At 37.5% G+C, this 17116-nt stretch overlaps 1 protein-coding gene across 1 annotated transcript; it reads left to right on the top strand.

Annotated features, from left to right (window-relative positions):
* The first annotated feature begins 544 nt into the window (after positions 1-544).
* LOC107806822 (uncharacterized) lies at positions 545-922 on the top strand. Its single transcript, XM_016631069.2, has one exon. It carries the CDS (start codon positions 545-547, stop codon positions 920-922), a length of 378 nt encoding a protein of 125 aa, XP_016486555.2.
* Positions 923-17116: the final 16194 nt, after the last annotated feature.

Below are 17116 nucleotides of genomic sequence, written 5' to 3'. Positions count from 1 at the left end.
CGTACTTTTCATGCATTGCATTCATGTGCATTGACCCATGACCAGATGGTTTTATATACACGTATATATGTAAATATATGTATATGGGATATGGGAAAAGGTTACGGTGTTATATACACATCACAACCTAATCAGCTAGTATATGATGATGATGATGCCCACAGTGGCTAAAATATGATTCAAATGGCGTTATATATGCATATATATATATATATATATATAAATCGGGACTCATTTTTGCAATTGGTTGCTGAATAACTTTCTAGCTAAATATAGAGTTTGCCACAGAGTTGCTACAGCAAATCATCCTCAAACAAGGGGGCAAGCTGAGGTGTCAAATAGAGAAATCAAGCAAATATTAGAGAAGACGGTGAGTGTGAATAGGAAGGATTGGGCTGCAATGTTGGATGATGTCCTATGAGCGTATAGATCTGCATATAAAACACCAATTGGAGCGTCCCCTTACAAGCTGGTTTATGGGAAGGCATGTCACTTGCCCGTTGAACTGGAACACAAGGCATACTGGGCCATTAAAAAGCTGAACATGGACCTTGAGGTTGCAGGCGAGAAAAGACTTATGCAATTGAATGAGTTGGATGAGTTCAGGCTGCACTCTTATGAAAATGCTAAGCTATATAAAGAAAAGACAAAAAGATGGCATGACAAGCATATCAAGCCGCGGCACTTTGAGCCAGGACAGCATGTATTATTATTCAATTCTAGACTACGGATGTTCCCTGGAAAGCTAAAATCGAGATGGTCAGGTCCGTTTGAGGTGGTGAGAGTCACGCCTTATGGTGCAATCAAGCTACGAGCTTTAAATGGTGAGAGAAAATTCTTAGTGAATGGTCATATAGTCAAGCATTATTGGGGAGGAATGATTAATCCTGAGAAGACCAAGGTTGTACTCGCTGATGAGTAAGCGAGACTCTGTGTCGTGCCGCGACGTTAAATCAGGCGCTTGTTGGGAGGCAACCCGATTTTTATTACTTTCCTAGTTTAACTTCTTAATTTTCTTTTAGAATAGGTAGAGTATTGCATTTTCTTTATAGGTATAGAAATTTTAGATGTAATGGTTTAGGACGTGTAAATTGGGTATATAAAGGGCTCGGGGGATCGAGATGTTCAAAAAAAAAATCTAGCGAATAGCGCCCAGGCCAACGCCCAGCGCTGCTTGGGGCGCCAAAAACAGTGTCGATCAACACCCTAGCGCTAGGCAAGGCACGAGGTGCCAAGCTTGGGGGTGCCAGGTAAGTTTTTATTATGATTTTTTTCGTTATTTATAGTATTCATAACCCGTACCCATTTAATCCAACCTAAATACCCATTTACAGTAATACTAATACCCATATCTTTTCCCAAACCCACCCAAACACAAACAACCCAAAAAAATTTAAAACCTGAAGAAGCACAAAAAAACGCCAAACACTATTGCTTCTGTCGATTTCCCTCTTCTTCTTCACGAAAATTTTCTCCAAATTTTTCTTTCTCTCTTGCTATCTTTCTCCAGTCTAGATGTATGTTATTCCTTTTTATTTTCTATTTTTGTTTGTGTTTTAACTAGTAGATAAACATAATCCCATTCCCAAGAGCCCTAATCCCCCATATATTTCCCTATATAGTTCTTGTGAAATTTTTATGGTGGGTGATTTGTTTTGGTAGAAAATTGTGTGTTTAATGTGTACACGGAGTAGTAAACTAGAATTCCCTCTACTTCGTTGAAAATTGGAAGGGCCACCATGTTCCACCATTGTTGAAGTTTAAGAACACACTTCATGCCCATACCGTGTTTGTTAAAATGCTTGAACGAGTATTCTTGCTACATCGGTGAAGTCTGACTAACCGGATGCAATTGTGTATGCATTTGGTCTAAGTGTGGGGTGTGTAGGGATGTTTTTACATGCTAGGGAGTGTGGATTTGATGCAATACATGTTCCTACACCATTGATATTTGTATGTTGTAAAATCTTGTAAGTTTGCCTAATTTAGTATAGTCTAGTAGTTGTGAAAGGTGCATACCATATGCCTTTGCTTACCTTATTGTGAATTCGCATTGCTATGATCTATCATTATTGTGTAGCATGGGAAAGTCTTGAGTACCCATAGCTTTAAGGTGTGACACTTGTACATGGTGGAGGAATAATTTAGACATAGTGTACATTGTGCCTTCAGTTTTAAGTGTGGGGTGATTTCATGACTTGCACGACCACCTTAGGCATATCTTTGAACCGTTATCACATTCACATGTTGCAGGATACTATGGCTCGTGATGGTTCTAGCAAAGGCAAAGGCATTGGAAAGTCCTCCACCACTTCTCCTACAACCGAAAATTGCAAGCAGGGAGAAAACTCTTCACGGCAATCCAAGGGAAAACAGGTCGCCGAGGGATCTCAGCAAGTGCCATTAAGGCCGAGGCCTCATTTGGATTTGGATAATGATGCTTCTATTGCTTGGAAAAAAGACTTCTTACCATCTGGTCGTTACATTTCTGAGATGGGAATTAACACCACGACCTTAGAAAGAAACTTCCCGGAGATACTTGATAGGCTGCAAGCTTTAAATATGCACATGTTCTTCGAATTCCCAGGGCCTGCAAACCTGAGCATGGTTCATGAGCTGTATGCTAACTTGAATTACCCAAGGGACACTACACGTGTATGACGGAAGGATGTGATGATGGATAGAGAGTCTTTGTGTGACTATTTGGGGGTCGAGAATGCTGACCCAAGGAGACTCCATCGCTTTATAAGACGCCCGAAGTATGAGTGGATACGTCACACTCTTTGTGGCATGGATTCCAATGCCAAATGGATAAGGAAGAAGTGCAACATTCACCTCTCTATGGTTCGCTCAGACTTCAACAAAGCTGCCAAGGTGTGGCAGAATTTTGTGCTAGCGAGATTAATGCCGGCGGAGCACAACAATGACTGCATTCGAGCTAGAGTGTGTCTCATCTTCTTCTTGATGACCAGCCGGCCCATTAATTTGGCTTCGATTATGCTCAGTGAGATGGCTCGTATGATATTTGGGTGACAGATTCGGTGGTTCTTCTTCGGAAACTTAGTCACTCAGTATATGCTATTTTGAGGAGTATCGAAGTACCTCGGACATGATGAGGTGGTGGAGGCTCCGTCGACGCTTATGGACATCACATCTGTGGTGGAGGCATCGTCAAAACTCAGCCCCGCGGCCCGGATGGAGTGAGAGGAGAACATCAACAGGTACATTTATAACACTTTGAACTTACTCATGAACAGGGTTGGCATTACAGACGAGGAGCATATGCATTTGTGCAATGACTTGTCCAGCACATCCAAGGAGATGTTGGGTATTACACCTGGCTGCCCCGTTCACTCGTCGAAAGATGTCAACTCTGCCAAAGGCTCAGATACTGAGGATCAGGATAAAAATGGTGCTACGGGGCCCATGACTTTGGTGCCTCTCGGACCGGATGATGATGACCCCAGAGCTGCTTGGGGAGGTGGACTCTGATTGACAGGGAGTTTTTCTTTACACCCTACTCTGTTTCTCATTTTTACTTGCATCGAGGGCTATGCATAGTTTAAGTGTGAGGTGGGAGACATACTACCTGTGCTGTAGTTATATATTTTGTATCAACTTGTTTTGGTTTGTTTCTTTCAGTAGTTCTAGTGTAGTTAGTCTAGTGTAGTATTAGTTTCTTTAAATGTAAAAAAACACAAAAACAAAAAAAAAAGAATAAAAATACAAAAGAAAAAAAAATTATAAAAAGTTCGAACTTTTCCCGACGATGGATCTTTTGGACAATTTTCTTGAGGGATAAAAGTCCGATTTAAAAACACCAAAAAGATTTTTTTTAGAATAGCTAGATAGTATTCCTTGGTTTTTCTTTGGGCACCGGTTCTTTTCCAAGGATGTAGCTCGAACCGGGTACTTTAATTTCTTTTTAGGAGTAGTTTAGGAAGAAACTGAGTCGTTCTGAGATACTCATTGACATGGTTGATGCTGGCACATTAGGCTATGACATACCTTCTATTTTCTCTTATATTTGGTTTGACATGTGAAACCTAAGTAAAGTAAATAGCCTATTTTGTAACGTCTTCTCTCAGTTGTTTGACTCGTATGCCACATAGTGCAATGTTGCTTAAATTTCTCATTTAATTGTACTTGCTTGACTTGAGAGTTGAACAAAAACGTTGTGATTGAGTCATATGCAACGTGTGTGTGAGGATTCGTGATTTTCTATGCTACTGTGTAATCTAGAACTTGCCCCGTGTGTTAATTGAAGCGAAATTGTAAGTTGTGCTAATCTAGGAGATGACGTAGGTATTTTCTTGCTTGATCATGGATGTGCTTGTCACATAAAAATAAAATCTTCCGTTGCTAGCCCCTTGAGCCTATAGACCTTTCTTTTGGCACCCACATTACAAGTCATCCCCCATTTTATTCTTAATTTGATATTGATTGAACCTTTATCTCCTAAGGCACTTAGGCGCTAAAAGAAGGTTAGAAATTTAGGAGCATCTTTTGAGTGGAACCATGGAAGGGCATGTTGGTGCACTAAAGTTGAAATTAAACGTCAATAGCCGATGAACTTTATTGTATGGAGTGTGTGAAAAAAAAAAGACAAAGAAAAAAAAATTTAAAGAAAAGTAAAAAAATGATAGTGAAAGTATGTAGAAAAATAAACACCTCCAATTCTTATTGATTTGTGCTAGTGAAAAATAGAGAAGTGCTTAATTGAAAAGATGGCTATGTTGTATATGACAAGTGAGTTGGTTGAGAAGAGTATGAGCTTGAATTGTAAATGTAGTGTATTAAAGTTCTTAGGAGGGTTAGCCACTATTTCTAAATATATCCTACCTGTCCCTTAGCCTACATTACAACCTTAAAGTCCTAATTGATCCTATATTTGGCTAGCTTAAATTAGCAGAGATATACACTACGGGCAAGTTTATGGTACGACCACGGGATGCATATGAACTCTTTGTGAGAGTGAGAGAATTTTGTTCAACTGTGTGATGTCCTTAATCTATATTCAAAAGTATATTTGAATGTGTGGACCAATTTATTTTCACTCTTTTGTTTGTTGGTGAGGGTACATGATCTCATGAATGATTGATAATGTTGTAAGCTTTCTTGTTTGGTAAGTGCATGAATTGAGGGTTCTTAGTGGTTGGAAGTCGAGTTTTGAGGTTGGGTGGTGACGAATAGGTTGTTGGAATTTATTGAATTGAAATATTATACTTGGGTATGCTTAAACGGGAAGAATGTGAATTTTTGTGTGTTCATGCTTGTGTGCCGGTATTGATCGTAGTCAAGGGTATAGTGTGTGGTTAAAAGTTAAGGTGCTCCTCTATGATTGAACTTTGTATGTAGTTGGGGTTTTATTAGATTGTCCCATTGCTCGAGGACGAGCAAGAGTCTAAGTGTGGGATGTTGATGTTTAGCTTAAAGTATATATATTTCTATGTATATCGCCTCATATTTTACTTTTGTTTCCTGAATTTGGGTTGTTAAATGCTATGATTTATATTAATTTGAAGTGTTTTGAGTTGTAGGAATGATTCGGGAGCAACTGGGGCCGAAACGGGCAAGATTTGAGCCAAAACGGATAAAACCAGAAAAAGAGGCCATTTGGGCACCACAGGCAGCGCTTGCCGCCACCTGTGGCACTAAAAACAAAGTGTGCAATTTGGGCAGCGCCATGATGGGCGCCTGGTGCCGGGCTGGGCGTTGTTGACACATATTTTGTCCTATTTCGCTCGGGACACGGTTTATTCGACCCTAGACTTATCCAACACGTATAAAAGGAAGACTAAGCCTAATTTTGGAGGGGGAGACGCACTTTGGAGCAAAATATACACGCAAGAAACATTGAGGAGCAAGAACATCTCGGAATTCTTCATCTTTTCTAGTATTTTCAATTAATCAAAACTTATGCAATTGTTTGATTACATCATAAGTGGCTAAACACCCATTGTTCTGGGGTTGTGATTTTTCCATGAATATTGTTGTTTGATATTAGCTTGACCTTAATTATAATTCACCAATATATGGTCGTTTCTTCAATTCTGTGTTTAATTGCTTAATTGTCTGGCCAGCAGTTAGGTTCTATTTACTATCTATGTTATGCTTGGGAAACCTGTGTTTAGATTAAAGAAGAATTGAAGAGAGCACGATCTTAACCCTTAGGGGAAGCGGATTTGTGGTTAGGATAGGAATATACTTAGTCACCATGCTTAATTAAATATCGTAATCTTAATGCGTTCTTAATAGATTGATTTCATAGGAATATAGGCATTAATATATTGAGAATAGGTGAGTAGTACTTCGGGAGAAGGCTATGAGAGCATTTATCGATTAATTAGCAACCATGAGTGAATTTTATGAAAGGGAGAGTTAATTAGAACACAATACGAATGGTGAATCTATCACAATCATGTAATACTTGTCTCTACACTCTTCCTCACATGATAATGAATATAAAATGGCACGGCATCACCCTTCGTGCTTTACACTCTTCCTCACATGGTAATGAATATAAAATGACACAACATCACCCTTCGTGCTTTACACTCTTCCTCACATGATAATGAATATAAAATGGCACGACATCACCCTTGGTTCTTTACACTCTTCCTTACCAAGCATATGAATATCAATAAAATGGCAAGACATGAAGTATAAATGAGATAAAAGAGAGTGCCACTGGGAAGACAATCAAACTATCATCTTAGAAGCTACCCTACTAGCAAAAGGGTATGAAGGTAAGTAAGTAAGGATAATTACAAGTAAGAGAGAACATTAAAAATTCCGCGGGGTAAATAATGTAATAAGCTCGCAGCCTTGCAAGAATCAGAGGGTCCTCACTAAGTACTACAATAAAAGACTAGCTAAGGAAATAAGGAAGAAGGCTTCAACCTATGCATAGTGACCTAAATAAGAAATAGTCTTATAACAAAAGTCTCACTACAACATTGTATACACTCTATAAGAAAGTAGGATTCGAGATCATATGAGTTGCACGGAAATTCTGTAATGTGTGGGAACTAAGAAAATCTAAGTATGCATGCTACAAGGGGCAAAACGACCAAGAAAAACAATTGCTTACGTTTGAAGAAAGCTGAGATGGAACGAAAGGAATTATTAGATTTATGAACAGTCGTAGAAGACTACAGTATAAGTTAAAGAAGGAATTGGGTCTAGATCATAGAGAAAGGATTGTATCATTAGAGGATTGTATTGTGGTTTTCCATAGCGTCCATGAAAGGCTAAAGTAATAACTAATACCATAGGTCGCACACCGGAAGATGGCTTAAGCCTACATAAAGGCTGATCAGAAGAAAGAGAAAACTAAAGAATTACATCAACAAAGTAAATCAAGAGTCTGATTATTAGACCCAGAAAATTATAGAAATCGCGATTGAGAACATTGCAGGATCACCCTTAATATCAGAGGTGCAAGAGAGATAGTACGACAACCATATTATATAACGGCTCTACGAGAAAGCAAGTTAGAAGAGTACCAGCTTCATAAGAAGTTAGTATGAAGCTCCCACCGGATTGTGTATGCACTAGAGGTGTAAGTATTACAATACAACTTCAAGTTGTGGATGCAAATCATACCTATGTAGAAGGAAAGTTATGAAAGAGATAGAAAACGTGATGCGAGATTTTAAAGCAAGTAGGGTAAAGGTTAACAATGTACGAGACACTCAAGTGCAGAAGGTTGTGAATAGTCCTTACTTCAGATATCCAACAAAAGTAGCGGTGGCATGCCTTGCAACCTATGGGTTCTAGGTATTAGGAAGCCTGATTAAGAGAGTAAAGAAGAGTTACAGACGATGTGATGTCTCGCTTGATAATCCAGAATAACACAAGGAAATTTATGGTGCAAGCAAGTTGTAGGAAGGTTGTGAGTAGTAGAAATAGACATGTATAGGTCGCCAGCTAAAGTATGGTGAAACGTCAGGTTTTAGGAAGACATGAGTAAGGACAAGAATGGGTGAGTAAGAAGGTGACGAGAAATGGATAAGTCATCGGAATTAAGCACAGGAAAACAAAAAAGCTGATGGATTTTGTAAGTTATAGAAATCTCAGTATAGCCTGAAAGAACTCAAATGAGTCTAAGACTAGTAGCATTTAAAAGAGATGGAATGCTGCCCTGGTAATAGAATGAGGATGTAGTTGTGATAAATAAGGGATGAAGTTTGGGCCTTTGATTGGGGAATTATTTGAAAAAAGGAGATTTTATGAATTGTACAGGATTGACACACCCACATAAGGTGAATCACATTGGGATGCTTTAGAAAAACGGTTATGGAAATTACTCCAGATGTTCCTCGATGCAACATGGGCCATAGTGATTATATCAGAAGTTTTAAGTTATTAGTGGTAAATTATAGATATATATTGAGGTGAATCAACAATGTATGGATAAAAGTCACAAAATATAAGATGATATTAGGTCGTCATTCTTTAGATGAACAATAATGAGGAAGCACTAAATGACTTAGATTTATGCATATAGGATAAGCAACGAGAATAACTTGGATTTTGGTGGAAGGACTCAGTAATTACAGTATGACCTACATAGATGCGGTAAAGGCATATGGATGGATAACCGGGTCCATAAAGTAAGGTATAGCAATATTCGTAGGTTCATCAAAGTACCGAGCGAAAAACTCCAATATACCTATAGATACCCAGATGGACATCTTGTCAAGCTCTGTATATGTTTACAAGGTGAGTCCTAGAGATTTGGTAAAAATTTAAGGAAAAAGCTGGAGGGAAGAGTCGTATAGGCGCACATCCAAGGAAAAAGGTGGTACAGGCTGCATGATAAAGGATTCTGACTACAAGTCGTGGTGTGAGAAAGAGGTCTAAAGGAGGAATGCCCTGGCATTTAGATTTGTTCACAAAGTAGTTGGCTAGATGGAAAGGACAATAGTTAAATATTAATAAGAGCTATGGGATATGAGACTAATAAGCGCATCAGGCAACATTCGAGGACGAATGTTCCAAAGGGTGGAATGATGTTATACCCTATGTTTTTGTATTTCAGAGTACGTTGTAAGTCAATTAATGTAAGCTCAGAAATGAAATCATCTTTGAAAAATTTATGAAGTAAGTTAATCATGTTACAATAGAAGTTAATAATATTTAATATCATGAATAACAAGTACCAAGATGGTTGGAAGGCGTAGAAGCTAAACAAATTGAAGGAGATAAGGTGCTAGACGTATGGGGCTGTTTTGGAAGTCATTTTGTATATGTTTTATACTAGAAATAATATGGTACATATAAGTATGATTTTCTGAAGTTTGTAAACTAATTTATGGAATAAGAGTTGGATTCAATTCATATCTTGTTGTGAGTAAAAATGAGTTTGACGTTCAATTTGATTGTTGGGCTGTTGATGAGCCTTAGTGGTCTTTGGGATGTATTATAACTTGGGGAGTTGCTGCCCGATTTTTCTTAAGCCGTACGACTAGCCAAATACGATGGGACGATATTATATGTTAACGGCAATATTATTTCACTTGTTGTAGATGCAAGACGTTGTGTCGAGCTTGGTAGAGTAGTAAGTAAGATATCATATAGGTATGTTAACGCTATCCCTTCTTTCCTTTTGGCATGATCCATACGATACAAATGAAACGAGTAAATGCATAACTTCCACAAATGACTCTATTCATAGAAGTATTAGAGGTGCCTATGTTCTTGAATTGCCATATGTCTTATTATTCTATCGCCTGTTTATGGGTCTCAGAAAATATGTAAGTTGATAAAGTTGTTTCATGATATTAATCAGAGATATAATGGTCTTATGATGTTCTGAGAGATTTTATTGACGTACTTCTCATTCATTGCATTCATTTTTATACATGTACATTGACCCATGACCAGACGGCGTTTTATATGCGTATATATGTATTTATATGTATATGGGATATGGGAAAAAGTTACGACGTTATATATGCACCACCACCTTATCAACTTGTATACGTTGATGATTTGCCCACAGTGGCTGAGATAATATGATGGGATGCCCTCAGAGGCTTGATGATGTTATGAACACATGTACCTATGCACGACACGACATTCATACGCATATGCTTGAAACTATAAGTATCTCTTGATTTACAGAGTTATCTAGGCTTACAGGTTAAGTCATTTATTCTATATTTCTTCCATGTATGTTATGTATTTATTTATGTGCCTTACATACTCGGTACATTATTCGTATGTCCCTTTTGCTTGGGGATGTTGTGTTTCATGCTCGTAGGTCCTGATAGACAAGTCGAGAGCCCTGCAAGTAGGCTATTAGCTCAGCGAAAGATGTTGGTGCTCTCCATTTGCTTCGGAGTTACTTGTTTGGTTAGTATGATTTAGACGTGTATTGTTTGGTATGGCGTGACTCTGTCCCGACCTTTATGAAAATTATGTTTTCTTAGAGGCTTGTAGACAGATGTCATGTACGTTAAAGATTGTATGGCTTTGTCGGCCTATGTTCAGTACACGAGTGGTTATTTTAGTCTTATAGGTCTGTACTTCATATGTATAAGTTTGTATTGCCTCATGCTTTACTCCGGTTCATTTACCTATGATAGAATGATATGAAAGATACGTTACCTTGATACTCAGTTGAATAAGATATCGGGTGTCTGTCACGGCCCATCAGTTTGAGTCGTGACAATATTCAACAAGAGGAGACCATAGCTTTTGAGGTCGATAGGAATATGGTTTTCAGGCACCAAGGCTGATGGTTCTTTCCAAACATAATATGGTTACGTGATAAGATTTTGACAAAGGTCCACTATTCACGATGCTCTATTCATCTTCGATTAACCAAAATGTACCATTCTATTAAAAGGATATATGGAACGACATAAAGAAGAACATTTTGCAAAGTTATGGCTTAGTGTCCTAATTGCCAGTAGGTAAACATAGAACATAAAAAATCCAACGAGTTAACTCAAACCACTGAGATTTCTACGCGAGGATGGGGAATATTAATATGGATTTCACTTCAGTATTACCCATGTTCTTATTGGATATTCAATTCTTGCGGAATAATAATTAATAGATTTGTAGAATCAGCTCATTTTGTGTTGGGTTAAGATTACTTATTCGACAAAAGTACGCAAGGTCATACATTAAAGATAGTGCGGTTCCAGGGCATTCCATAGACTATTATATTAGACGAATGAGTATAATTTTATACTGTATTTCTAAAGATCTTTGCAAAGGACTTTAGGACACAAGAAAATCATGATACGACTTTCCATTCATAGAGAGAAGGCTAGGCGGAGCGCATGATATGGACTTTCGAGGATAAGTTATGACTGGGTGCGTTAGACTTTAAGCAGAGCTGGGACAACTACTTAGGAGTTCGTTTATAATGACAATTATTATCCCAATATCACGATGGCCCTTATTAGGCCTTGTATAGACGTAAGCACAAAACTCATATGCGATGATTTAAAGCAAGCAAGTCACAGTTATTACAACCAGGTGATTGATAACGACCCAAAAATCTTAGGAATCATAAACTAAACTGGAATGCTAAGATTTAGAAGCTCCATATTGATAACTGAGTTAAAGGTGAAGCTTGTTCAGAAGCGGCTATTGACCACTCAGAGCTATCAAAAGTTATATTCAGATGTGCGACGATGAGACTTCTAGTTCCAGATTAATTATTGGGTATTCTTAAAGGTTTCTCCTACAAAGGGCGTCATGAGATTCGAAAGGAAGGGTAAGCTTAGCCTAAGATACATTAGGCCCTATAGAATCATTTGAAGGAGAGACAAAGTGGGGTACGAGCTAGAATTTCCTTCGGAGCTAGAATCTATCCATCTGATATTGAATGTGTCTACGCTATGAAAGTGTATTGGAGACCCTACTCGGTTTGTCCTGGTTAATAATATTCAGATTATAGAAAACTTATAGAATGAAGAGGTTCCAATCGTCATACAAGATCAGCAGGTCTGCAAGTTGAGGATGAAGAATTTGGAATCCGCGAAGGTATTGTAGAGAAACAAAAACATTCAAGAGATGATGTGGGAAGTCGAGGAAGAAATAAAATTCAAGTATCCTCATTTGTTTCAGATAGAAGGTGATACTCCGAGTTGAGGCGTTATATCATTTTTAGGAGCAGATTTATTTGTGCATAAGGTAAGTTACAGTAAATGATATGAATATTTGACGTTGATGGCCGTGTGAGGCCCAATTAGATACTATTACTTGTTTGTAGCCCCGTGAGGCATATAGTATGTTTCTAGTCGTTTGATAAGTATGAGATAGTCCTATTTATAGAAGAAACTTTACCAAACTTCTATAGAATCCCAAGAGTTTGATTTCTCCAATACGTTATTTTAGCATTCGAGAACGAATGTTCCTAAGGGGAAAGGATGCTACACCCTCTATATTGTATGTCGATTTGTTGTGAGTTAAATAATGTAAGATCAAAGAGTTTATGATGCCCCAATAAGCTTAAGGAAGGTTTTAAATCTAGTATTAAGTAAGTTTCGTAACATTTCAAGGTTAAACGAATCAAAGAAAATACTTTTCGACGATGTTTTCTGAAGGAAAGAATTGTAATGGCCCGTACTTTTGGGGTAACACTAGGAATGATTAATATACTAAGAAGGTCATGTTATCAGGTATTAGAATCATACAATAGATGTGTGTTATGTTTTAAAGTCAAGCAAGCTATAAAACAAAAGTTGTCACAGGTCACCGCAAGTAACATTCAAAAGTTCGCTGAAATTTGGGTTCAATGTCTCCACACTTTTCTGTCAATATACTTGGAGTTATTGGATGAACCACACACTAAAGGAAAGGTATACGAGTACAGTTTACAGCTCACTAAACTGTTTGCTGATACGATGTCGGAGTAGAGAAATATTAGCCTTTTTGTGAGATGGCACAGGCAGCCCATTTGGGATTCACTAGAGGCGGTGGAAACTCCCAACTTCCTATTTAAGTGGTGGCTTCATCCTCATTCACCATTTTAGATTAGATCTGAGTTGAAAAAAATCCCCAATACCCTATCTAAACATATACCCATTGTTCGTAAGAAAATCTAAGGTTAAACTACCTAAGTCCAACACAAAAGGTTTTGTAGAGCTTGAGAAGAACTTTTCCTATGGTGTTGTTGTGTTGAGGGTTATTGCTAGTTAAAGGAAGCTTTGTTCCAATTTTGTTCTTGATTTTTGAGGTAAGATTCTTCTCTTCCTACTACTATTTGAAGTGTATTTAAGTCCTAGCTAAGTTGTATGGAGAAAAGTGCAAGATAACAGTTGGTCGTTGTGTATGAAGTGACCGAGGTGTGTTGGATTGTTTTGTGGTATTTTGTGATAGATATAAGATTGCAACAGGAAGTATATGTGTTTTTTGTATTATGGAAATTTTGATTTAGAATATTTGGATTTGATGAAAGTGAAAAATATAGGGGAGGTTTTGTCCAAATTATTATAGACAAGCTTGTCGCCCTTTGTATCGATTTCTAGTTTCTATAGCTTAACAATAGTTTCCTTATCGCTTATTGTAGATCAAAGTGCTATATGGGCTGAGTTTGACGTTGTGTGGTTAAGTAGTTTACAAGGTATGTTAAAGTTATCCCTTTCCTACTTTTGGCATGAATCAATGGAAAGGAAACTTAAATGAATGTCCCCTCAATAAAAATCTATTCTTGTTAAGTTAGAGATGCTCATGTCCTTAAATTCTATGGAAAGGTTTCTTGAAACTTGTTTGTCCTTTGTCGAGACTACTTTTCATGTCACAAAAGCTATCTCTTACTCTATTATTTTTTCTCTTACTGATGATGAAATATTTATGACATGTTAGTTCAATAACAATAATCGGAGATGTAACGATCTTACGCCACTCCTACAAGTTTAACTGTTCCTTATGATCCTCATGCATGTGTATGTGTGTGTATATATATATATATAATGACAAGCACATTATGCACGAGACCACTGATGATATTGATTTTGATGATGATGATGATGATTCTCACAGAGGCCTATGGAGTTATATACGCATGATGTATTCAAACGGCATTATATATGTGTATATATTGTATCATTTCATAATGTATAACATGGCCCTCAATGGAATCTCCAAGTTTTAAGTTTACCCTTTTTGTCTCTTAGTTAAGTTCATGTCTCTTTTTATGCTTTATCTGCCTTACATACCAGCACATTCTTTTATACTAACATCCCTTTGCCGGAGGGGGGATTATTTTTTATACCCGCAGGTCCAGGTTGATATGTTGACAGACCTCCCCAGTAGGATATCCAGTTCAACGATCGTGTGATGCACTCCATTCTTATAGAGTTTCTGTAGTGTGTCAGTATGCTATGTGATCTATGTATATATGCATTTTATGTATGGCGGGGCCCCATCTCGGCCTTCTTGTCCGATATGATGATCTTAGAGGCTTGTAGACTTTGGCCGTATGTATTTTTATCATGTATGGCCTTTCCGGACTCTCTGATGGTCATTTAAGTATACATTTTGAGCTGCTTCTTACCCCTTTCAGCATATACGATGAGATGATCTTCTGATGCTCATTATGTAGCCTTGTGGGCCTTATACGAGTTATTATCATTTTGTTTTTGGATTAGATATGTTACAGCCTTGTTGGCCCAATCTTCTGTTTGTTCAGCGCATGATTTTAGATGTGGTTCCCTCGGGCTAGTATTGGGTACCATCCACACCCCCAATATTGGGGTGTGATATATTCTACTTGCATTTGATTATATATCTCAATTTCCCATGGATTGTTACATTTTGAACAGAAATTGAAAGAGAAACTTTGGGGGTTTTGTGCTAAATTTTTGGAAAGTCAATAATTGAGATTTGAGCCCCCGATTTAGAGTGAGAATTGGACGAAACCTGTATATTTGAAATCGTATTTGAATGGGTGGTCGGAATTTAGTAGTTTTGTTGTGTTCCAAAAAGTGCGGCGGGTTGACTTTTTAGTTGAATTTGTGTAATTGGTTAAAGCGAGCCTTTATGCTCCATAGTTATTTCATTAGCATTATTTGATATCGTGGTTCGTTATTTGATTAGATTTGAGCCGTTCTGAGGTCGATTTACAAGCGAAGGCTTTCTTGGAGTATTAATTTTTCTAATTTTAGGTAAGTATATTTCCTAATCTTATTGAGAGGGAATACCCTTAGGATATGACCTTATTTGATTTATTGGACTATGTGAGAAGCGACATATATGCTTTATTGGACTATGTATAATTTGATTGGACTAGACTTTAGGCTTCTATTTTGCCTTATTCGGGTTGTATGCTTTCTATGATCATTTGTATGACTACGTGAACTTCTTGAATCATGATATAGACTATGTCTAGTCTTCGATTCACTGATTGAGTGTGATACTTGTTATTGTATAGCATAACCGCCTAATCTGAGCCGTAGTTGTACATTTTGTACACGCATAGATTTTAGCATGCTATTTTTCACAGTCTATGAATACATGATTTGATATCCATTGTTTGTGTACATATATTCTTTTATATGCTTTCTGTGATATGGACTAGTACGAAAACACGTGAGTGGTTTGTGCGAGTGAGTTTCCATAGCACGCGAGTTTTCAATACGATTTTAATGAGTATAGCACGTGAGCTTTCCCTGCAGTGTGTGGATAAGGATCTATCCCTTAGGATCGTCCTCTCATGTTTCTCCCTTGATGACGTACATCCAGATTATAGAAACTTATCAATATTTGACTTTTGCATATATTTTCTATATGCAAAATCCTTAGATGCATACATAACTTTATCGTATATCTTCTCTATATGCTAGGTTCAAAATGTATACATGTCTTTCTATGCATATCTTCTCTATATGCTGATTTACTTGGTGGATTGTATCATGATACATATCTTATACATATGTCGAACTATCACTACCCAAAATCCTACATAAGGCAATGATAGCGCCTAACTCGCTTGTTAGGAAAGCGAGCACTCAACAACAATAAAAGAATTTTACTGTTTCATGATATAAATAACAATGTGTAATTAATCTCAATTAAAAATTATAATTACATAACCAATGATAAGGTCTAAACACATCCACAGTTATCTACAACACTCAAAACCCGATATCAATATATTATGAGCATCTAATAAGAGCAACTAGAATTAACAGAACAAATATATATGTTCGCAAAAGAAATACATACACAGAAATAGATAAATAGGGAAAGAGCACTCCATGTGTTGTGAATTAGGTCATGCCAAGTAGCTCACCACGAGGTCTCTAATAACACTCCTACTTAACTTAAGGATACATCGAATACTAGTCTTAGAACTTGCATAAAATATGCAGAAGTGAGTATGAATACAAACTAGAGCACACAGTAGGTACCAAATCTAGCCTCGAAAAAGTAGTGGCGAGGTGTCATCTCTAACACCTACTAAAAACTTAATAAGCATATGAAGCCTGACTAGAGCATGATATCATCAATCAAGCCTGCTAGTAAAATCACAATAAACTCGAACTTAGACATGCTTTTTAGGAATATCAGTCAAGGCATCAATTTTTTCATAGAAATCATTTAGATAGAGATTCATCAAGGTAAAATGTGATGTTAAGCTCAAAACATCAAGTAGAGACATAAATATCAATTAGCATAAGAAAATACAACTCTATGCCTGCATGCCAAATACACATGCCCAAATCAACAATATCATAGTTAAATCATAAAGTATACATAATGTCAGCACATTCATAGTGCCTGACACAAGAACCCCTAAATCATACTCTCAGCACTATTACGCTGCCTGACACAATGCCCCTAAATCTCTCTCTCTCTCTCTCTCTCACACACACACACACAAACAAAACACTATACAGGTTTCTGACATAACTCCTTCACTAAGCATATTCAAGTGCCTGCAATCATAGTGCACAAGTTAACATGGGTAATCAACTGACTACGAAGGGACAATACCGAACCAAGCGGCGTCGTGGATTCCACCCAATTCATATGTAATAATGTTGCGGCGTGTGGCCCATTCCACAAATATTTATATGATGGAATGCCACCTGATCCACACAAGTACCCGTAGCAGTGTGCCACCTGATCCACACATATATCTGTG

The sequence above is a fragment of the Nicotiana tabacum genome, chromosome 22 (genome assembly GCF_000715075.1).
Source record: "Nicotiana tabacum cultivar K326 chromosome 22, ASM71507v2, whole genome shotgun sequence".
NCBI classification, from domain to species: domain Eukaryota; kingdom Viridiplantae; phylum Streptophyta; class Magnoliopsida; order Solanales; family Solanaceae; genus Nicotiana; species Nicotiana tabacum.
Note: the sequence above shows the minus strand (reverse complement) of the source record. Positions and strands in the feature narration are given on the sequence as shown.

Excerpts from the sequence above, each read along its gene's own strand:
- LOC107806822 (XM_016631069.2), top strand. The coding sequence starts at position 545 with ATGGACCTTGAGGTTGCAGGCGAGAAAAGACTTATGCAATTGAATGAG.